This window comes from Strigops habroptila, chromosome 12 (genome assembly GCF_004027225.2).
Source record: "Strigops habroptila isolate Jane chromosome 12, bStrHab1.2.pri, whole genome shotgun sequence".
Taxonomy (NCBI): Eukaryota; Metazoa; Chordata; class Aves; order Psittaciformes; family Psittacidae; genus Strigops; species Strigops habroptila.
In genome coordinates, this window is record NC_044288.2 from 6,128,632 (window position 1) to 6,142,337 (window position 13,706).

At 52.4% G+C, this 13,706-nt stretch overlaps 2 protein-coding genes across 5 annotated transcripts in view; one reads left to right on the top strand and one right to left on the bottom strand.

The window, feature by feature from the left end:
* Positions 1-4,358: 4,358 nt before the first annotated feature.
* On the bottom strand, positions 4,359-8,252 carry NCDN (neurochondrin). The gene is made up of 6 exons (XM_030504344.1): positions 7,888-8,252; positions 6,549-7,535; positions 6,121-6,347; positions 5,736-5,960; positions 5,371-5,513; positions 4,359-5,078 (listed from the first exon to the last, which is right to left on the bottom strand). The coding sequence occupies exons 1-6, from the start codon at positions 7,981-7,983 to the stop codon at positions 4,642-4,644; spliced, it is 2,115 nt and encodes a 704-aa protein (XP_030360204.1). The 5' UTR covers positions 7,984-8,252; the 3' UTR covers positions 4,359-4,641.
* The window catches only part of KIAA0319L (KIAA0319 like), a 30,396-nt gene continuing 24,793 nt past the window's right edge, over positions 8,104-13,706 (top strand). For 2 of the 4 annotated variants that reach the window (XM_030504339.1, XM_030504340.1), the window contains exons 1-2: positions 9,044-9,241; positions 9,573-9,739. In XM_030504339.1, the coding sequence (XP_030360199.1) occupies positions 9,144-9,241; positions 9,573-9,739 (265 nt within the window). In that variant the 5' untranslated portion in view covers positions 9,044-9,143. Of the gene's footprint in view, positions 8,436-9,043; positions 9,242-9,572; positions 9,740-13,706 lie in introns of those variants that run through there. The other 2 variants (XM_030504343.2, XM_030504342.1) reach the window with 2 other exon arrangements.

Genomic DNA, 13,706 nt, shown 5'->3' on the forward strand with positions numbered 1-13,706 from the left:
CGGGAGGGCGCAGCGGCCGAGCCAGCGGCACGGAGTGACCCCCATTGACACCCCCCGACCCGCCCCACGCCGGTGCAGGGCACCGAGGCCGGGCTCCGGGGAGGGTCATGTCCCCACGGGGCCCCGCGGTCTCACCGTGCCACCCTGGTGCCCGTTGCCGCGCAGGAGTTTCCATGGGTGGCAGAGTGTAATTGGTGTGTGAGCAGAGAACAACCCCTTTACTCCGCTGCAACGCGCGGCGGGTGTGATCGGCATCAACACACACCATCCCACATCGCTCTTAATTTAATTCCGCTCTTCCTGCCCCGAGCTACAGCTCCCTTCATTTTCATTTTTCCTCTGAATTCCCACAACGCAGACCTCTTTGATTTCCAGGTTTAATTAACAATGCTCATTAAACGAATTTTTATTCATTTCTTTCAATATTACCCTGCCACCTGTCTTTAGGAGGCAAGGGCTGATCATTTATTCTAGTTTATTTCTATTAAAGATAGCATTTAGTTTTAAAGATGGCACTTCAGTTTTAAATTGAAAGAGGGTGAATTTAGATTAAATATTAGGCAGAAGTTCTTCCCTGTGAGGGTGCTGAGGCGCTGGCACAGACTTTTCCCAGAGAAGCTGTGGCTGCCCCATCCCTGGCAGTGTTCAAGGCCAGGTTGGACACAGGGGCTTGGAGCAACCTGCTCTAGTGGAAGGTGTCCCTGCCCGTGGCAGGGGGTTGGAACCAGATCCATTTCATTTGCTGGGAAAAATTGGATTTGACATGCTGCATTTTGCAGTTATGTTCCAGTTCATTCTTATGTCCCTTGCTCATCTAGACCGCATAACGTTGAGTCTTTATTTATCTGAAAGAGGTGAAACTGTGAAAAATCCGTGCACCAGTCTGCGTGTGGGATTGCGGGGCAAGCAGGAGGATGCTATAAGAGCAGTACAGCTATAAGAGCATTTTCACCCACTTGGTGATGAGGACAAGTTAACCCCATGGGTCTCCCATGGGCAGGAGGCAGCATTAAGCCACAGCAGTGAGGATGAACAATTACTTGCTTTAACCTGCTGTCCCAAGGTCCCAGGCAGGGTCAAGGATTGTCACATCAGGCGCTGTACACATGCTGGTTCTGTTACTGGTTCAGCATGGCCAGGGCAAGTGCTGGGGGTCATCAGAACACCGGGTGCTCAAACGCATTTCCTCCCTACCTGCTCTTTAGCCTCCCAGTTTAAGGACCACATGCACATTCAGCTGTGCTCGTGTTCTGCTCTGCCAAACGTCCTTTGTGTTCGCTAACAGAACGACATGACCATGCCGAGGTCCTCAACATGAGAGCTGCCCCCTCACCCCCCAGCTATGGGAAGCCCTCGTTGTTGTTCTGGGCCACATCTCCACCCCAGGGACCACTTGTTGCACTTGTACCCAAGCCAGAAATCTCTGAAAAACTGGTTTTGTACCGAAAAACCAGTGATCTGAAAAGCTCCTTCTCAGTGATCAGTGGTATGTTGGCTCTTCCTTGAGGCAGCAACCTCTGCTTTCGGGGGTCAGCAGTGAAAATACCTGCTCAGCAGGGCAGCAGGGACACAGAAGCAAGAGCATGTGGGCGCAGGTCTCTGCCCCAGCCAAAGGTCAACTGGGTTTTCTCCAGAAGCCCAGCTCCCATCAACAGTTCGGAGAAATGCGGGCTGCTCCTATCATTTCCCACATCTCCTTCCTGGGAATCCAGGTGGGGGAGGAAGGTCCTTGCTGTGGGGCTGGAGAGCCAGGCAGGGCTTTGGGGAGAAGGATGGGAACCCTGTCGAGGGGAGGGTAGGGAATGGGGCAGCCCCCTCGCTGCTCCTTACCACCCCTGACACATCTCACAGCAAGAGGCTTATGGGAAGGGGCTGCACTAGCAGCCAAATAACAGCCTTATGAAATATTTACTTTTATTGCCACTGCTTTTGGGGCGATCTGAATAAACACTGTAAGATAATGTATGCTGTGGTGGGGTTTGCAATGGTGTTATGACATTTGAGCTGTCAAAGTGAAATGGAATGTGCATCTGCTCCTCTGGGGGCTTATCCATCTCGTCCAAGCCACAGTGAATGATCTTATTCCTGGAGGGCTTGTCCTGGTGTTGAAAATGCACTGGGAGGTAAAGCACAGTTTGCTCTGGGTGTTGCTGTGCAATTCCACTCTGTGCCGGGATCTCAAAGCGGTGTGGATGACAAGGGGTGTTAGGTGATGCCTTTCTGGCACTGGAGCATCAATGCCATAGTGGTGTGCTGTGGCAATATCATCAGTGCTGCCAGGGTAGAACCTGTAGTTGGGCTTACAAAGCTCAGGGTGGCCGAGGAGTCACCCCACGGCCTTTGAAGCCTTGGCACCATCTCCCTCACGCGGGGCTGAGCCGTGCCGGGCATGCCAGGGCCTGACGACTGGCACAAGCAGAGCCAAAGGAAGCACCCACATGGCAGGAGGCCTCCACCAGCGCCTGTGCTCTCCCTTCCTGAACATGCTGTGCTCCCTGCTGTGAGAGCCAGGGGTCTTGGAGAGGGACAACAGACTTTTAGGGGTGCTTGGTCCTAGAACATGTTTGGAAAGTAGTGTCCTGGGACAAGAAGGCAGTGATATGAGGGTATCACCACCCTTCACTATGAGGGTGCTGAGGCGCTGACACAGGGTGCCCAGAGAAGCTGTGGCTGCCCCATCCCCGGCAGTGTTCAAGGCCAGGTTGGACACAGGGGCTTGGAGCAACCTGCTCTAGTGGAAGGTGTCCCTGCCCATGGCAGGGGTTGGAACTGGATGAGCTTTAAGGTCCCTCCCAACACAAACCAGGCTGGAATTCTATGATATTGTTCAAGGAGGCCCCGACTTCTATGCAACAGAGTCTCTGGGATGCTCCTTCTCACACCTGATGGGACTTTCCTTTGAGGTGCACAAGAATGAGGGTCAGGTGCTCCCCAGGCACCTGCTGGTGGCCAAACCCCACTGCCCTAGGGTGTGGGGAAGGATAAAATGGAGAACTTCCCTGGGCCTTGGTTTGCTCCTGGGTAGCCTGCCTGGAATTGAAGACCAGCAGCTAAAGGCCTCCGGGTCTGGGACTGTTCCGGTCTTAGACAGGGTCCTGCAGGCCCAGGCTGGATCTCTGCTCAGGTATTGTGGAAGCTCCTACCACTGCCTGCGGGAATGAAGGATGGCCAAGCCAGCATGGAGAACCACAGCGAGCCCAGTGCAGTGCTGGGAGGGAGGAGAGCAGAGCAGAGCACCCTCCTGCTGATACAGGCGCCTATCTCCTGTACTCCTGCACTAATGATAGCCTTTCCTTAATGGGAATTCCACACCCTTTGACCAGAGGCAGAAGAGCACACGGGACCAGGAAGAGTGGAAGGTAAAGCATTTGAGGGTTGGGATGGCTTTTCTGATGATCTGAAATGTGTTTCTGACTCTTCTAATGCATTGCTGTTTCCCTGTGGTGCGGGTGAGGTGCTCCTGGCAGGATGGGGAGGCTGTCCCAGCCCACACTCATGCAGTTATGCTCTTTTCCAAGGCCAGGAGCTCATTTGTGTGTTTGGCTTGCATCGCTTCCTTCTGGGAGCACCCACCTTTGTTCCAACTTGCAGTAACTTCTCAGGGCTGAGCTGGAAAGATCAGAAAGATTCTTTTCCTGAGCAACAGTGGCTGCTTCCTCTCTGGTGGTGTTTAGCTCACAGAGCAGTGGGCTAAAGATCTGGTACAAAGCAGGAATACACCCAGCTCAGCCCTCCTTTTGAGGCAGCTCCTTGCTTGATTTCCTCAGTCAGAGGATTCCGCAGCCCCCCGCAGTTTTGGGGACAGCCAGGATCAGTGCCTTGGTCTGGCAGATCCAGCTCCAGCGAGGCTGCTGCTCCCAAATTGCTCCTCGACTGACACCTGGTGGAAAAGCTGCAGCCCAGGTTGAACCCATCGCCTGGCAAGAGCGGAAACTCGCTCTGTACATCCCATCCCTGCAGCCCGGGAGCCCCGGGAAATACAAATCCCTGCGGCCGTGCCTTGTGCGGGAGCTTAACAGGGAAAACCGGGAGATTTCAAGTGTGCTGTGAAGGGTTTCTAAACGTAAATTTGGAATGATGCTGTCAGTCATGGATATGAACAGGGGTTGTCCGACAGCACAGCACAAGGGCCTTTGTACAGCTTCCCACTGGAAGGGGACAGGTCTGTGCCAAGTTCCAGGGCTTTATTCTCACTGCCATCAGTAAATATTAAAGCTTTCCCTGATCCTGCTTTTTGCAGGCTTCTATGTGTAGTGCCAGGTTACTTTACTAACACATACAGGCCTCTGACATAAAATAAGGTGACATCCTTGCTGTGACAAAACTGGGCAGACATAAATCCCAACACCGCAGGAGTCTGAAAACCAAAGCAACAGAAAACGTCTTTAATAATCAACCAGGCTCGTTTTGAAAAGAAATACAGAAAGAGGGTCAAGCAGGGGCATGTTGAAACGTTCTGAGGCAGCAACAGTTCTGTGCACCAGGTTGTGGACAGTGCTGAGCTCTGCTGCATCACTTCAGGCTTAGAAGGTTTGGTCACTTGAATGTGGTTTTGTCCTCACCTGGCACCAAAGGGTGTGGGGCAGATGTTGAACAGGTCTTGTTCTGGCTGTGTTTCCCACACCAGGGTGCTGCTGCTGTTCACTGCTCAGACAGACACTGTTCCAAAGCTGCCATACCATAGAGGTTGGCCCACTCCCTGCCGTGGTGTGACAGGATCACGTCCCTGCAGGGCCTGCTGGCTCTGGCCAGCTCCACTAGCACCCCCTGGAAAGCAGCGATGAGCTCAAAATCCACCGAGGCTGCAGCAACACGGGTGAGGAGCTCGGAGACACCTTCCAGCCACCGCGCCTCCAGCACGGCTTGTGGCAGCCACGGGAAAAGTGGGATGCAGCCGGCCAGGGCCTGCATTCCCAGGAACCAGAGCTCACTGATGTCAGCCCAGGCACTCCTGTAGGCAGGCGACACGGCCAAGGCCAAGCTCTCACTGCCAGGCTCTGCCTGGGCACTGTGGGCCTGGGATAGGAAGGAAATGGCAGCCCCGAAGAACTCCTTGGTACACTGTGTCCCCTGGAGAGCTGGAAGAAAAAGGAATTAATGACTTGATACAGAGCTCCCTCAGCCAAAGGAGAGACCCTTCAGTGCCTGTGTGTGCAGCAGGGCTTTTGGGGAGAGCAGGATACCACCCTCCTGCCTGAGAAATCCCTCAATCCCAGCGCATCAGCCTGCTGAATTTCCTGCCTGTTCCTCACTCTACAAGGCTTTTGGCTTTGCCACTTTTCCAATGACAAACTGGACCTGCTTCCCTCATATTTGCCTTCTCCAGCCCAACCAGCCAGAGTCTGATTTGTCAGTGAAAACTCCTCCTACCTGTGGACCCTGCAAGGATCCTGGCCATCATCAGGCCCAGCGTGGCAATGTTTGCTGCTAGAGCCAGGTGATCCTTCTGGGGCAGCAGAACTGGAAGAGACTTCAGCAACGTGTCCATCAAGGAGGAAAAGGTTTTGTCTCGCCTAGAGAGAAAGCAAAACCTCAGACAAGCTTCCTGAGCAGAGCCAGAAGCACCTGGAAATGTCAAGGTTAAATACACACCAAAAAAGTCATGTAATTGCTGTTGAAAAAGGGACATCCCTTTTCCAGCTTTGTGTGTTAACAGATCCCGTAAGCTCACTTCACAATGCACCCTCTTTCTTCCCAGTGACAATCCGAAGAGCAAGCTCTTGTGGCTCCATTACCTGATGAGGTTTGGTGCTGTCACAACCAGGTTCAGGAAAATCCCACACATGGTCTGGAGACTCATTTCAGTGTCTGTCAGTGGAGCCAGGGAGCCAGGCTTGGAGCTCAGCACCTCCCACTGATGGAGGAAGTACTCGCACAGCAGTGCTGGTGCCCCTTCTGAGATGAGGATGTCCCGGGGCCTGTCCTCTGCTGTTAAATGGCAAAAACCAGGTAGCAGAAATCTGGAAGGGGAAAGAAATTGGAAGGATGAGGTAGAAGGCATTTGCATCCAGCTGCGGGGGGGGAAAAAGCCATGGAATTGGCACTGCAGGGAGAATGGAAAAGACAAGATTTGAGCGGGTTTGTGCTAAAACACATCAGCTCTGTGCTTAAAATACACACCTCAGAGCATCCTGGGGTAGGCCAGAGCCCTCGGTGCTGACCAGCTCTGGCTGGGGAGGACTCACAGCTGAGCTGCCCTCTTTGAAAAGCTTCTTGGCATAAAGAATAAGGAAAGGCAAGAGCTCGCAGATCTCCTGCTTGAGGGAGGATGTCTCTTCTGCCATCCAGGCTCCAAGGACTCGAATGGAAGCAAAGACGAAGGGATCTTGTAGCTCCTCCTGTTTAACCTGCATGAAGAAGCAAGCAGACAGAAATGACGTGAGGGCCACTGTCCTGTTGAGCTGCTGCAGGTATGAGAACTGCAGTGGGCCATGATGCACAGTTTGCTCTACACAGCTACAGCTGCTGAGCACCCAGCAAGCATCCTGGCTAGCAGCTGCCAAAGCCTCCCAGAGAAACCCACTCTTTGCTTGCAAGCTCTGCGTTACCTGCCTCAGGTAGAATATTACAGCTCCAAATGCCTCCTCCATGATCCTCATGAGCTGCATTTTCTGCACCTCCTCGAGCAGCGGTTTCTCTTCTCTCAGGCACTCCTGGATCCCCATCTCAATAAGGACATAGCAGGCTGTTACCACTTCTTTCTTCCCCTCCACCTCCAAGGGATCTGGCTCCTCTAGGCTCAGGCGGACCTCCACACAAGCCAAGTTCACCAACAAGGCCAGGAACTTGCTTCCAGCGCTGCCTGCTGGGATCCACTCTGACCCACAGGCCTGCACGAGGCAGGCAGCGAGCTTGAGGGCAGGGTCCCGCTGCAAGTGGCTGAGTTTACTGCCCAAGACGTTAGCCAGCCCTTTGTAAAGCCTGTGGAGGCACTCTGAGCCCTGCGGGTCCTGTGTGAGCAGTGGTGACAGGGGGATGAAGTGAGGCAGAACCTTGCACAGCTCAAATTTGGTCATGTCTTCAGTCTTGAGGAAATCATCAGAGAGCTTGCTCAGCACAGCCAGGAGGTGTGGAGCATCTCTCTGCCAGCACTTCTCCTCTGCTACAGCCAACAGCCCCAAGAGCAGAGCCAAAGCACGGTCAGAGCCATAACTGCAATTCACATAGGCCTGGCACAGAGCAGACACTGTCCCTTTGGTCACCAACTCTCTGGGCCCCCTGGTCGTGGCCATGACAGCACTGAGGCACTGGTATACATCATCCACCATGGACGTGCTGTCCGGACTGCACGGGGAAACCAAGATGTCATTGAAGGTTGGGATTTTGTTCAGGATCTGGGAGTGAGCAGCTAACTCTGGATCGGTGCAGAAACACGCCAGCAGAGTAAGACCCAGCGCCCGGAAGGTGTGATCGGGGCAGCCTGGGGGGGGCTTCCCAGAGGCCAGCAGGCGAGTGGGGAACGTGAATCCAATCGCATCAAAGATCTGGCGACGGGTCTTAGCATCTACTTCTCCAGCTCTGACCGCTTTGGTCACCTGTAAGGCAAACCAGGGGTGGGGTGAGCGCTGCAAGAGGCTTTGCTGAATTTACACGGTTGAACAGGCAAGTAAGAAGCCTGAAACAGCTTTTATTAGCGCAGAGAAGCACCCACCAAGCTGGGCGCTTGGTCTACGCGCTAATGGGAGCTTTACCAGGGAGTTCTGGCAGCGCTGACGAACCCGAGCACACCAGGCCGAGGCCGGGCTCCCCCTGCCCTGCTGATGGGAACAGCCCGGCGCAGAAGCACCTCGCCCCGAGGCTCTGAGCGCCAGGGTCCCCACAGGCGGGTTTCGCGCTCCCTTTACCCGCTCCTGAGGTGATGGCGCCCGCTCCGCCGCGGTTCCTTACCAGGAGCAGCGCAGCAAGCTGCTCGCTGTCGTCCCTCGCGTCTCGGAGCACATCGAGGCACCGCTTCAGCGCGGCGCCGCCCGCGGGCTCCGCCATGGCCCGGCGGCTCCTCAGCGCCGCCCCGCTCTCCTTCCAGCCAATCCGCGCGCGGCCTCCGCGCCACCGCCCAACCGCTTGGCGCCTTGTTGGGCGGTCCCTGAAGCCACCCTCTCGCCTCCCCGCGCGGCCTGTGGGCAAACCAGCTGTGGCTGCGCGGCCTCCCGGCCCCGCGGCTGAGGGAGCGCGGCCCCGCGGGGAGCCGGCACCGCCGGGACAACCGGGACCGCGGCTCCGGCACCGACCGACCCGCGCCCGCGGAGGCCGTCCCGGTTCCGGGAGGCGGAGGTTCAGCTTCCGGGTGAGGGGGGAGCGGGCGGGCGCCGCCGCCATGGCCGCGGGGCAGGAGGCCGCGCTGCCCCCCGGCCCGCCGCGCTGGAGGCCCGGCCCGGTCCCGCCGCCCGCCTGAGGCCGCCGAGGAGCCGCTGGGCTCGCCTCGCCATGCGCCCCTGGTACGTACCCGCCGCGCTGCCTCCTCCCGCTCCCGGCCTTGGGGCACTGACAGGCGGCTCCGCGCCGGGGCCTCCGTCCTCGGCGTGTCCCGGGGCAGCCCGGCTGCTCCCCGCGGCCTCCTGCACCGAGCCCTTCCCTGGCGGAGCGGAGCCCTGGGAGGGGAAGTTCCGTTGCCGACCCGTTGGCCGAGCAGCCGCGGGTTTACATCTCACACCGCGAAGTTTCCCTCCCGTGTCTGTCCCTTTCTGCAGCTCACGCTCGGTGCTGCGGGTCGGGAGTGAAGTTCAGGGGTTTAACAGACGGGAGTGTTTAAGCAGCGCGCTGGCGGGTCTCGCTGTCACTGAGAACATCCCCAGTATTCCCTGTCACAATATTCCCTTTCAGTCTCCAGAAATAGCAGGTTTAACTGCTTGTGCCTAAAGGTGCTTCACTGCTCTTTAAAATTAGGCACTGTTGATCACTTGTGAATTTATTCATGTTTTCATTTCACATCATCCAAAGCCAATTTACATTTCAGTACCATATGAGGCTATAAAAGAGCCTTTGGCATTAGAAGGGATGAGAAGGAGCACCGGTGTTTTTGTGGTCTCTGCCCTGCGGAGCAAAATCTGAGGCAAAGCACGTCTTTAGCACCGTGTTTCGCAGTGTTGCCTGTTCTTGTTTCTCTTTGTTTCTGGCTAGTACCAGCCAGCACCAATGTGCAGGCGATGACATCTCCAGCAGATGTGCTGGGTTCATCAGAGCCTGTGTTGTGCTCCTGGGTGTCTGTTCCCTGGGGTGTATTTGGAACTGGAATTTCTCAAAGGTATCTTTGCAATCCAGCAGACTGGACAGTAGATGAATTGGATGTTTTGCCACTGAAAGTGCTGGGGTTTGGACCAGGAAATCCCAAGGGTGAGAGTAAAGTCTCTCGTGGTAGCCACTGTGGCTCGATACTGAGAACTTTGCTATTACAGATTTCACTTCCCCATCAGACCTTGGTAGTTACCGAGCAGCAGCTGGACTAAGTCACAGCCGATAAGACGTTCCTTTACCTCTGCAAGTGCTCTGTGCTCTTTGGAGCGTCGCCTGCATCTGTGCAAGAACATATTAACTGCCGGCGGATGTTTGATGTCTCATATCTTACATGCTTTTAGAACCCCGCCGCTGCCCACAGAGGCCATGGAGAAGAGGCTGGAAGCCAAGCTCAGCATTAGCGCCCGATTTCTGTCACGGTACTGCCCAGGAAAAGCTGCAAGGGAGCTGAGAAATCTGCGGCTGTTCTACCTGTGTGCTTGCCTGTGTGCCTTGTGCTCCTCAGCACGTGAGTCTCCTGTTCTCTATGGGACCCTGCCTGTAGTTTTTGTGACATTTATCCCTCTCACTTGTTTAAAATACTCTGAAAGTGCAATTATTCTAGTTACTAAATGAGCCATCGAAAGGGTGGGAAAGATGTGGGGTGCGAGGGGGGATTCCTTCTTCTAACCCTAAATTGCTCTGATAAGGACCTGCTACTTTGAGTCCCCAGGTGGTCAGCAGCAGGGATCTGTCCCACAGCTCCTGCTGTGGAAAATACCTGGGAAATTATTTCATCTAAGGATTACTCAAGGCAGGAATGGTTTTTTTGCCCTCCAATGTTTAACACTCTCCCTAAATGCTGTTTGTCAGTAGTCTGTATTTGCCTATGGGCACTTGTGTTTGCTTTTTAATTTCCTGTTCAAACTTGAGTAACCAACCTCCTGCTCAAGTAAATAACTGAGGTAGTGGCTTGTATGGGGCTTTCCTGTAATGGGTTGTGTGGGGTTTTGTTTGTTTGTTGTTTGGTTTTCTTTTAAAGTTCAGATTCTGACTTTTTAGAGAGACCTGTTAAGTTCCTGTGAGTGTTTTGAGGCCACAACTTCACCAAAAGGTGGTATTTTCCCCATGGGTTCATGTAGCATTCACCAGATCCTAGTTAAGAAAGTTTATGGGTCTTTTTCCCCCCTCTCTTTGTTCAAGTTGCAGTGAATTACAGGTTTGAGGCAGGATATATCAGCCTGTGTGACAACTGCCAGCAGCTTGCATTCTGCTGGAAGGTTGCTATGCCTTAGTGGTAGTAAGATTTGAAAAGGGGGTGGGTTTGCTTTGTTTCTTGGTTACATGGACACGTTCTCTCGGCTGCTGCAGCATCTCTGTTGTTTCACTGGGCCTTCCTGGGCACTTAGCAAGTGACAGATTTGATTAAGCTGATGGGTTATGTGACCTTAAGCAGCTAATTTAGAGCCTGGAAAGATGTATTTGTATTCCTGGTCTAGCAAAGGGCACTCAGCACTGTGTGTTTGGATGGTGTGTCTGGTGGATTGTGGGTTTCCTTGTAGCCTGGGCTTCCTGTGTGGCATTTCCTGTCCTTAGTAATATCTTAGAGGTATAAAACTGTGAAGCCAGTGTCACTCTTGGAGTATCTTCTGGACACTGCTGCTGTGGTTGAGGGCTGGGCTGCGTGGGAGAGTTAAAGCCATGAAGTGTGTGGAAGTAAATCTAATTATATGTGACATAATTATCCTGATGTGGAGACATTTTCCATTCTAGAGTTCTTGTTCTTTTGTGTCACTTAAGCAGCAGAGTTTGATAAACTGGGGAGGAATTGTGGCTGTGGAGTTACGTAAAAGGAACTTGTGTTGACATAATTGGTTACATGTGACAGACTTAAAAAGTCTATAGAGTCAAGTCTTTAATCATTAATCTGATATCAGGAAGGATTAAGTGCCTGAGCAAGCCCATGAACCTGAGCATATTAATAGAAACTGTTCTTTTCCGTTTCCCTGCTGTTCAGCAAAGCTGTGAGCTGCTTTGCTGGCACAGGAACTCCTGAGGTCCTGAGAAGAGCAGCAGTTTTTCTCCTGATATACGAGGGAATTAAAAAAATGACAAAGCCACTATTAAGAAGTGACTAAGCACCCCCACTGTGCAGGCATCCTGTGCTGGGTGTTGTGCAAGGCTGGGTTGGCTGCTGGGGCTTAGGAGGGGGCTTGTGCTCGGGGAGGGATGTTCCTGCTGACACATTTCTTGTGCTTTTCTCTGAAGCTGCTGGTGTTGATGCTGTCAGTGACCAGATTTACTGGCCTGACCCAGCCTCTGAGTTCCTGTACCTGCCTGCTGTGTGTGGTTTCAGCACAAGGAACTGGAAGGCATAGACCAGACTGCTCTCAGTAAGGAGGAGTTAGTAACTCTGCTGGTACACAGAGCTGCCCTCTCTTGTTTGGTGCAGGTCCGTGTCCACCTAGTGCAGGTGCTGCACCACATTCTGTGGGCATTAGCAGAGTTCTGGAAATGAGATCTGGCCAAAAACATAACTCAAATCTCTGCATCTTGGTTTAGCAGTGGGTTAAAAGAGAAGCAGAACGCTCTCAGCATGGTGGTGGTGTGTCATCTGGGCAAAGTCATGGCTCTGGCATACTTAGGAGATGCTTATGAGGATTCAGGTTTTACATTTTAGATGAATTAATATAATACTTGTGTTATGTGGTGGTTTTTCGCAAGGGATAATCTTCCCTGGGAACACTTTTCTCTTAAATGTGGCCCATTCGGTTTGTGCCCCAGTTCTAAGCCTGTTACTAGAAAGCTGCTGTGGAATTTCACTGGGCTCTGTATCAAGTTGATAATTTGAGTAGTACATATGAGCCAGGGCTGACATCTGAGCACCGGGCAAGGAGGAAGAGGCATTTTAGGGATGCAGGAAGCAGTCCATTACCCTTTTCACAGGATACATTAGGGACAGTGCTTCACCTTTAATAGAAAGTTAATTTTTTTAGGCTCAGCTGAGCCTGAATGGATAAAATCCTTTTGAAATTCCCAGTGATAGTGTTATTCTTTTGTTAGTTACTTGTTTCTTTAAGCCTGGAGTGTGTGTGTACACTCCCCCAGCCCATATCCTGTCCTAATTTCGGACCCATCAGGTTAGTGCCAGTGTGTGTCCCTGTGTCAGGGTGACTGTCAGGCTGAGCACTCGGGAGTGTAACGAGGCCGGTTGTTGCCCCGGGCAGGCAGGCTGCCCGTCTGCTTGCTCTCCAAGGGGGTGCTGTGTGTTGATGAAGTGTGACAGGATGGTGATGACTTTAAAGGTGCTGATGTCAACCTCTCTGTGGAACATATGCAAAGTTTCATTTATACGCTCAAGCAGTTGGACGTTGCTTGAGTGAAGAGCTTCCCCACCTTCTGCACAGTTGTGGGTTCAGACACCCATAGGGAGCTGTGGTCCCCCATCAGTTGGTCACAGATCCCAAGTGCATTCTGTTGCAGCTGATGCTAGTTTTCTGGAGCCTTGTCTTCAAACTGCCTTTACTGAGCTGGCTTCACAATAAGCTACAAATATCACTTTTGTTTCCTGCTTTCTGATGTTTCAAAACCAAACTGTTCCTTGTGGTGGTGTGAGTTCCTTTTTCAGGTTGAAATTCTTGGTGTAGCAAGAGATTCCACACAAAAGGTAGGTGAATGATGCCATCGTCCTTCATTTTAAACAACTGGCTAATCCATTCTGGGTGAGAAAATCATTGTGTGTCGATATCTTTAATGACCAGGAGTACTAAAGCTGTTACACCTACTTTGGTGTTTGGGATAACTAAATTACAACAAAATATGTCCTCTGTCTTCTCCACTTGCTTTCTTCAGTCATACAGTGCTAATCAGGTCAGAAAAGGCTATGAAAGTGCTGTAACTTCCCATGCACCTGAGCTGTGGTGCAGGAGGAAGGTGAAAGTCATAGCACTTTGATACCACTTTGATTCAGAGGGTCAGAGTTCCTTGCCATCTTAGTAGCTTGAGGTTAAGTGTCCCTGTGGCTGGAGTCCTGAAGTCAAATGCTTCAAGTAGTGCCAGGCACTGGGGACCTTGCATGATTTCTCTCAAGAATCATAAAATACACCACAGTGCCATCACCAAATTACTTCTGTTTGGTGTGTGAGACATGGACATCTGTGTGGTGTTTCTCCTGTGCCCCAACATATTTAATCTTTAACGTGTTTGTAACTTGGAAGTGACAGGAGAAGTGGGGTGAGAATTCTTGTCAGGGAGACAGATGGATCAGTAGTCTCTACATCCCTGCCTCTTAATTTGTTTAGTTCCAATCATAGTGAATGTGGGTTTAATGCAACATGACATCTGTATTCAGAGTTACTGGGTAGTAATACGTTACTGAACTTTTCTTTATATGCTGTCAAGAAATGAGAATCAGGGTATTATAACTGAAATTCAGACTTTTAATGGAGAAAAAAGATTCCCATTTGTGTTCTGTTCAAGAACTCCACTCTTGACAG

Bases quoted from the DNA above. Each gene is read 5' to 3' on its own strand.
- NCDN (XM_030504344.1), bottom strand. From the start codon at position 7,983: ATGGCGGAGCCCGCGGGCGGCGCCGCGCTGAAGCGGTGCCTCGATGTG. The intron at 5,961-6,120 runs GTGTGTATTTTA...TTCCCCTTCCAG, and splicing joins CTACCCCAGGATGCTCTGAG to ATTTCTGCTACCTGGTTTTT. The intron at 5,514-5,735 runs GTAATGGAGCCA...CTTTCTCTCTAG, and splicing joins ACAGCACCAAACCTCATCAG to GCGAGACAAAACCTTTTCCT.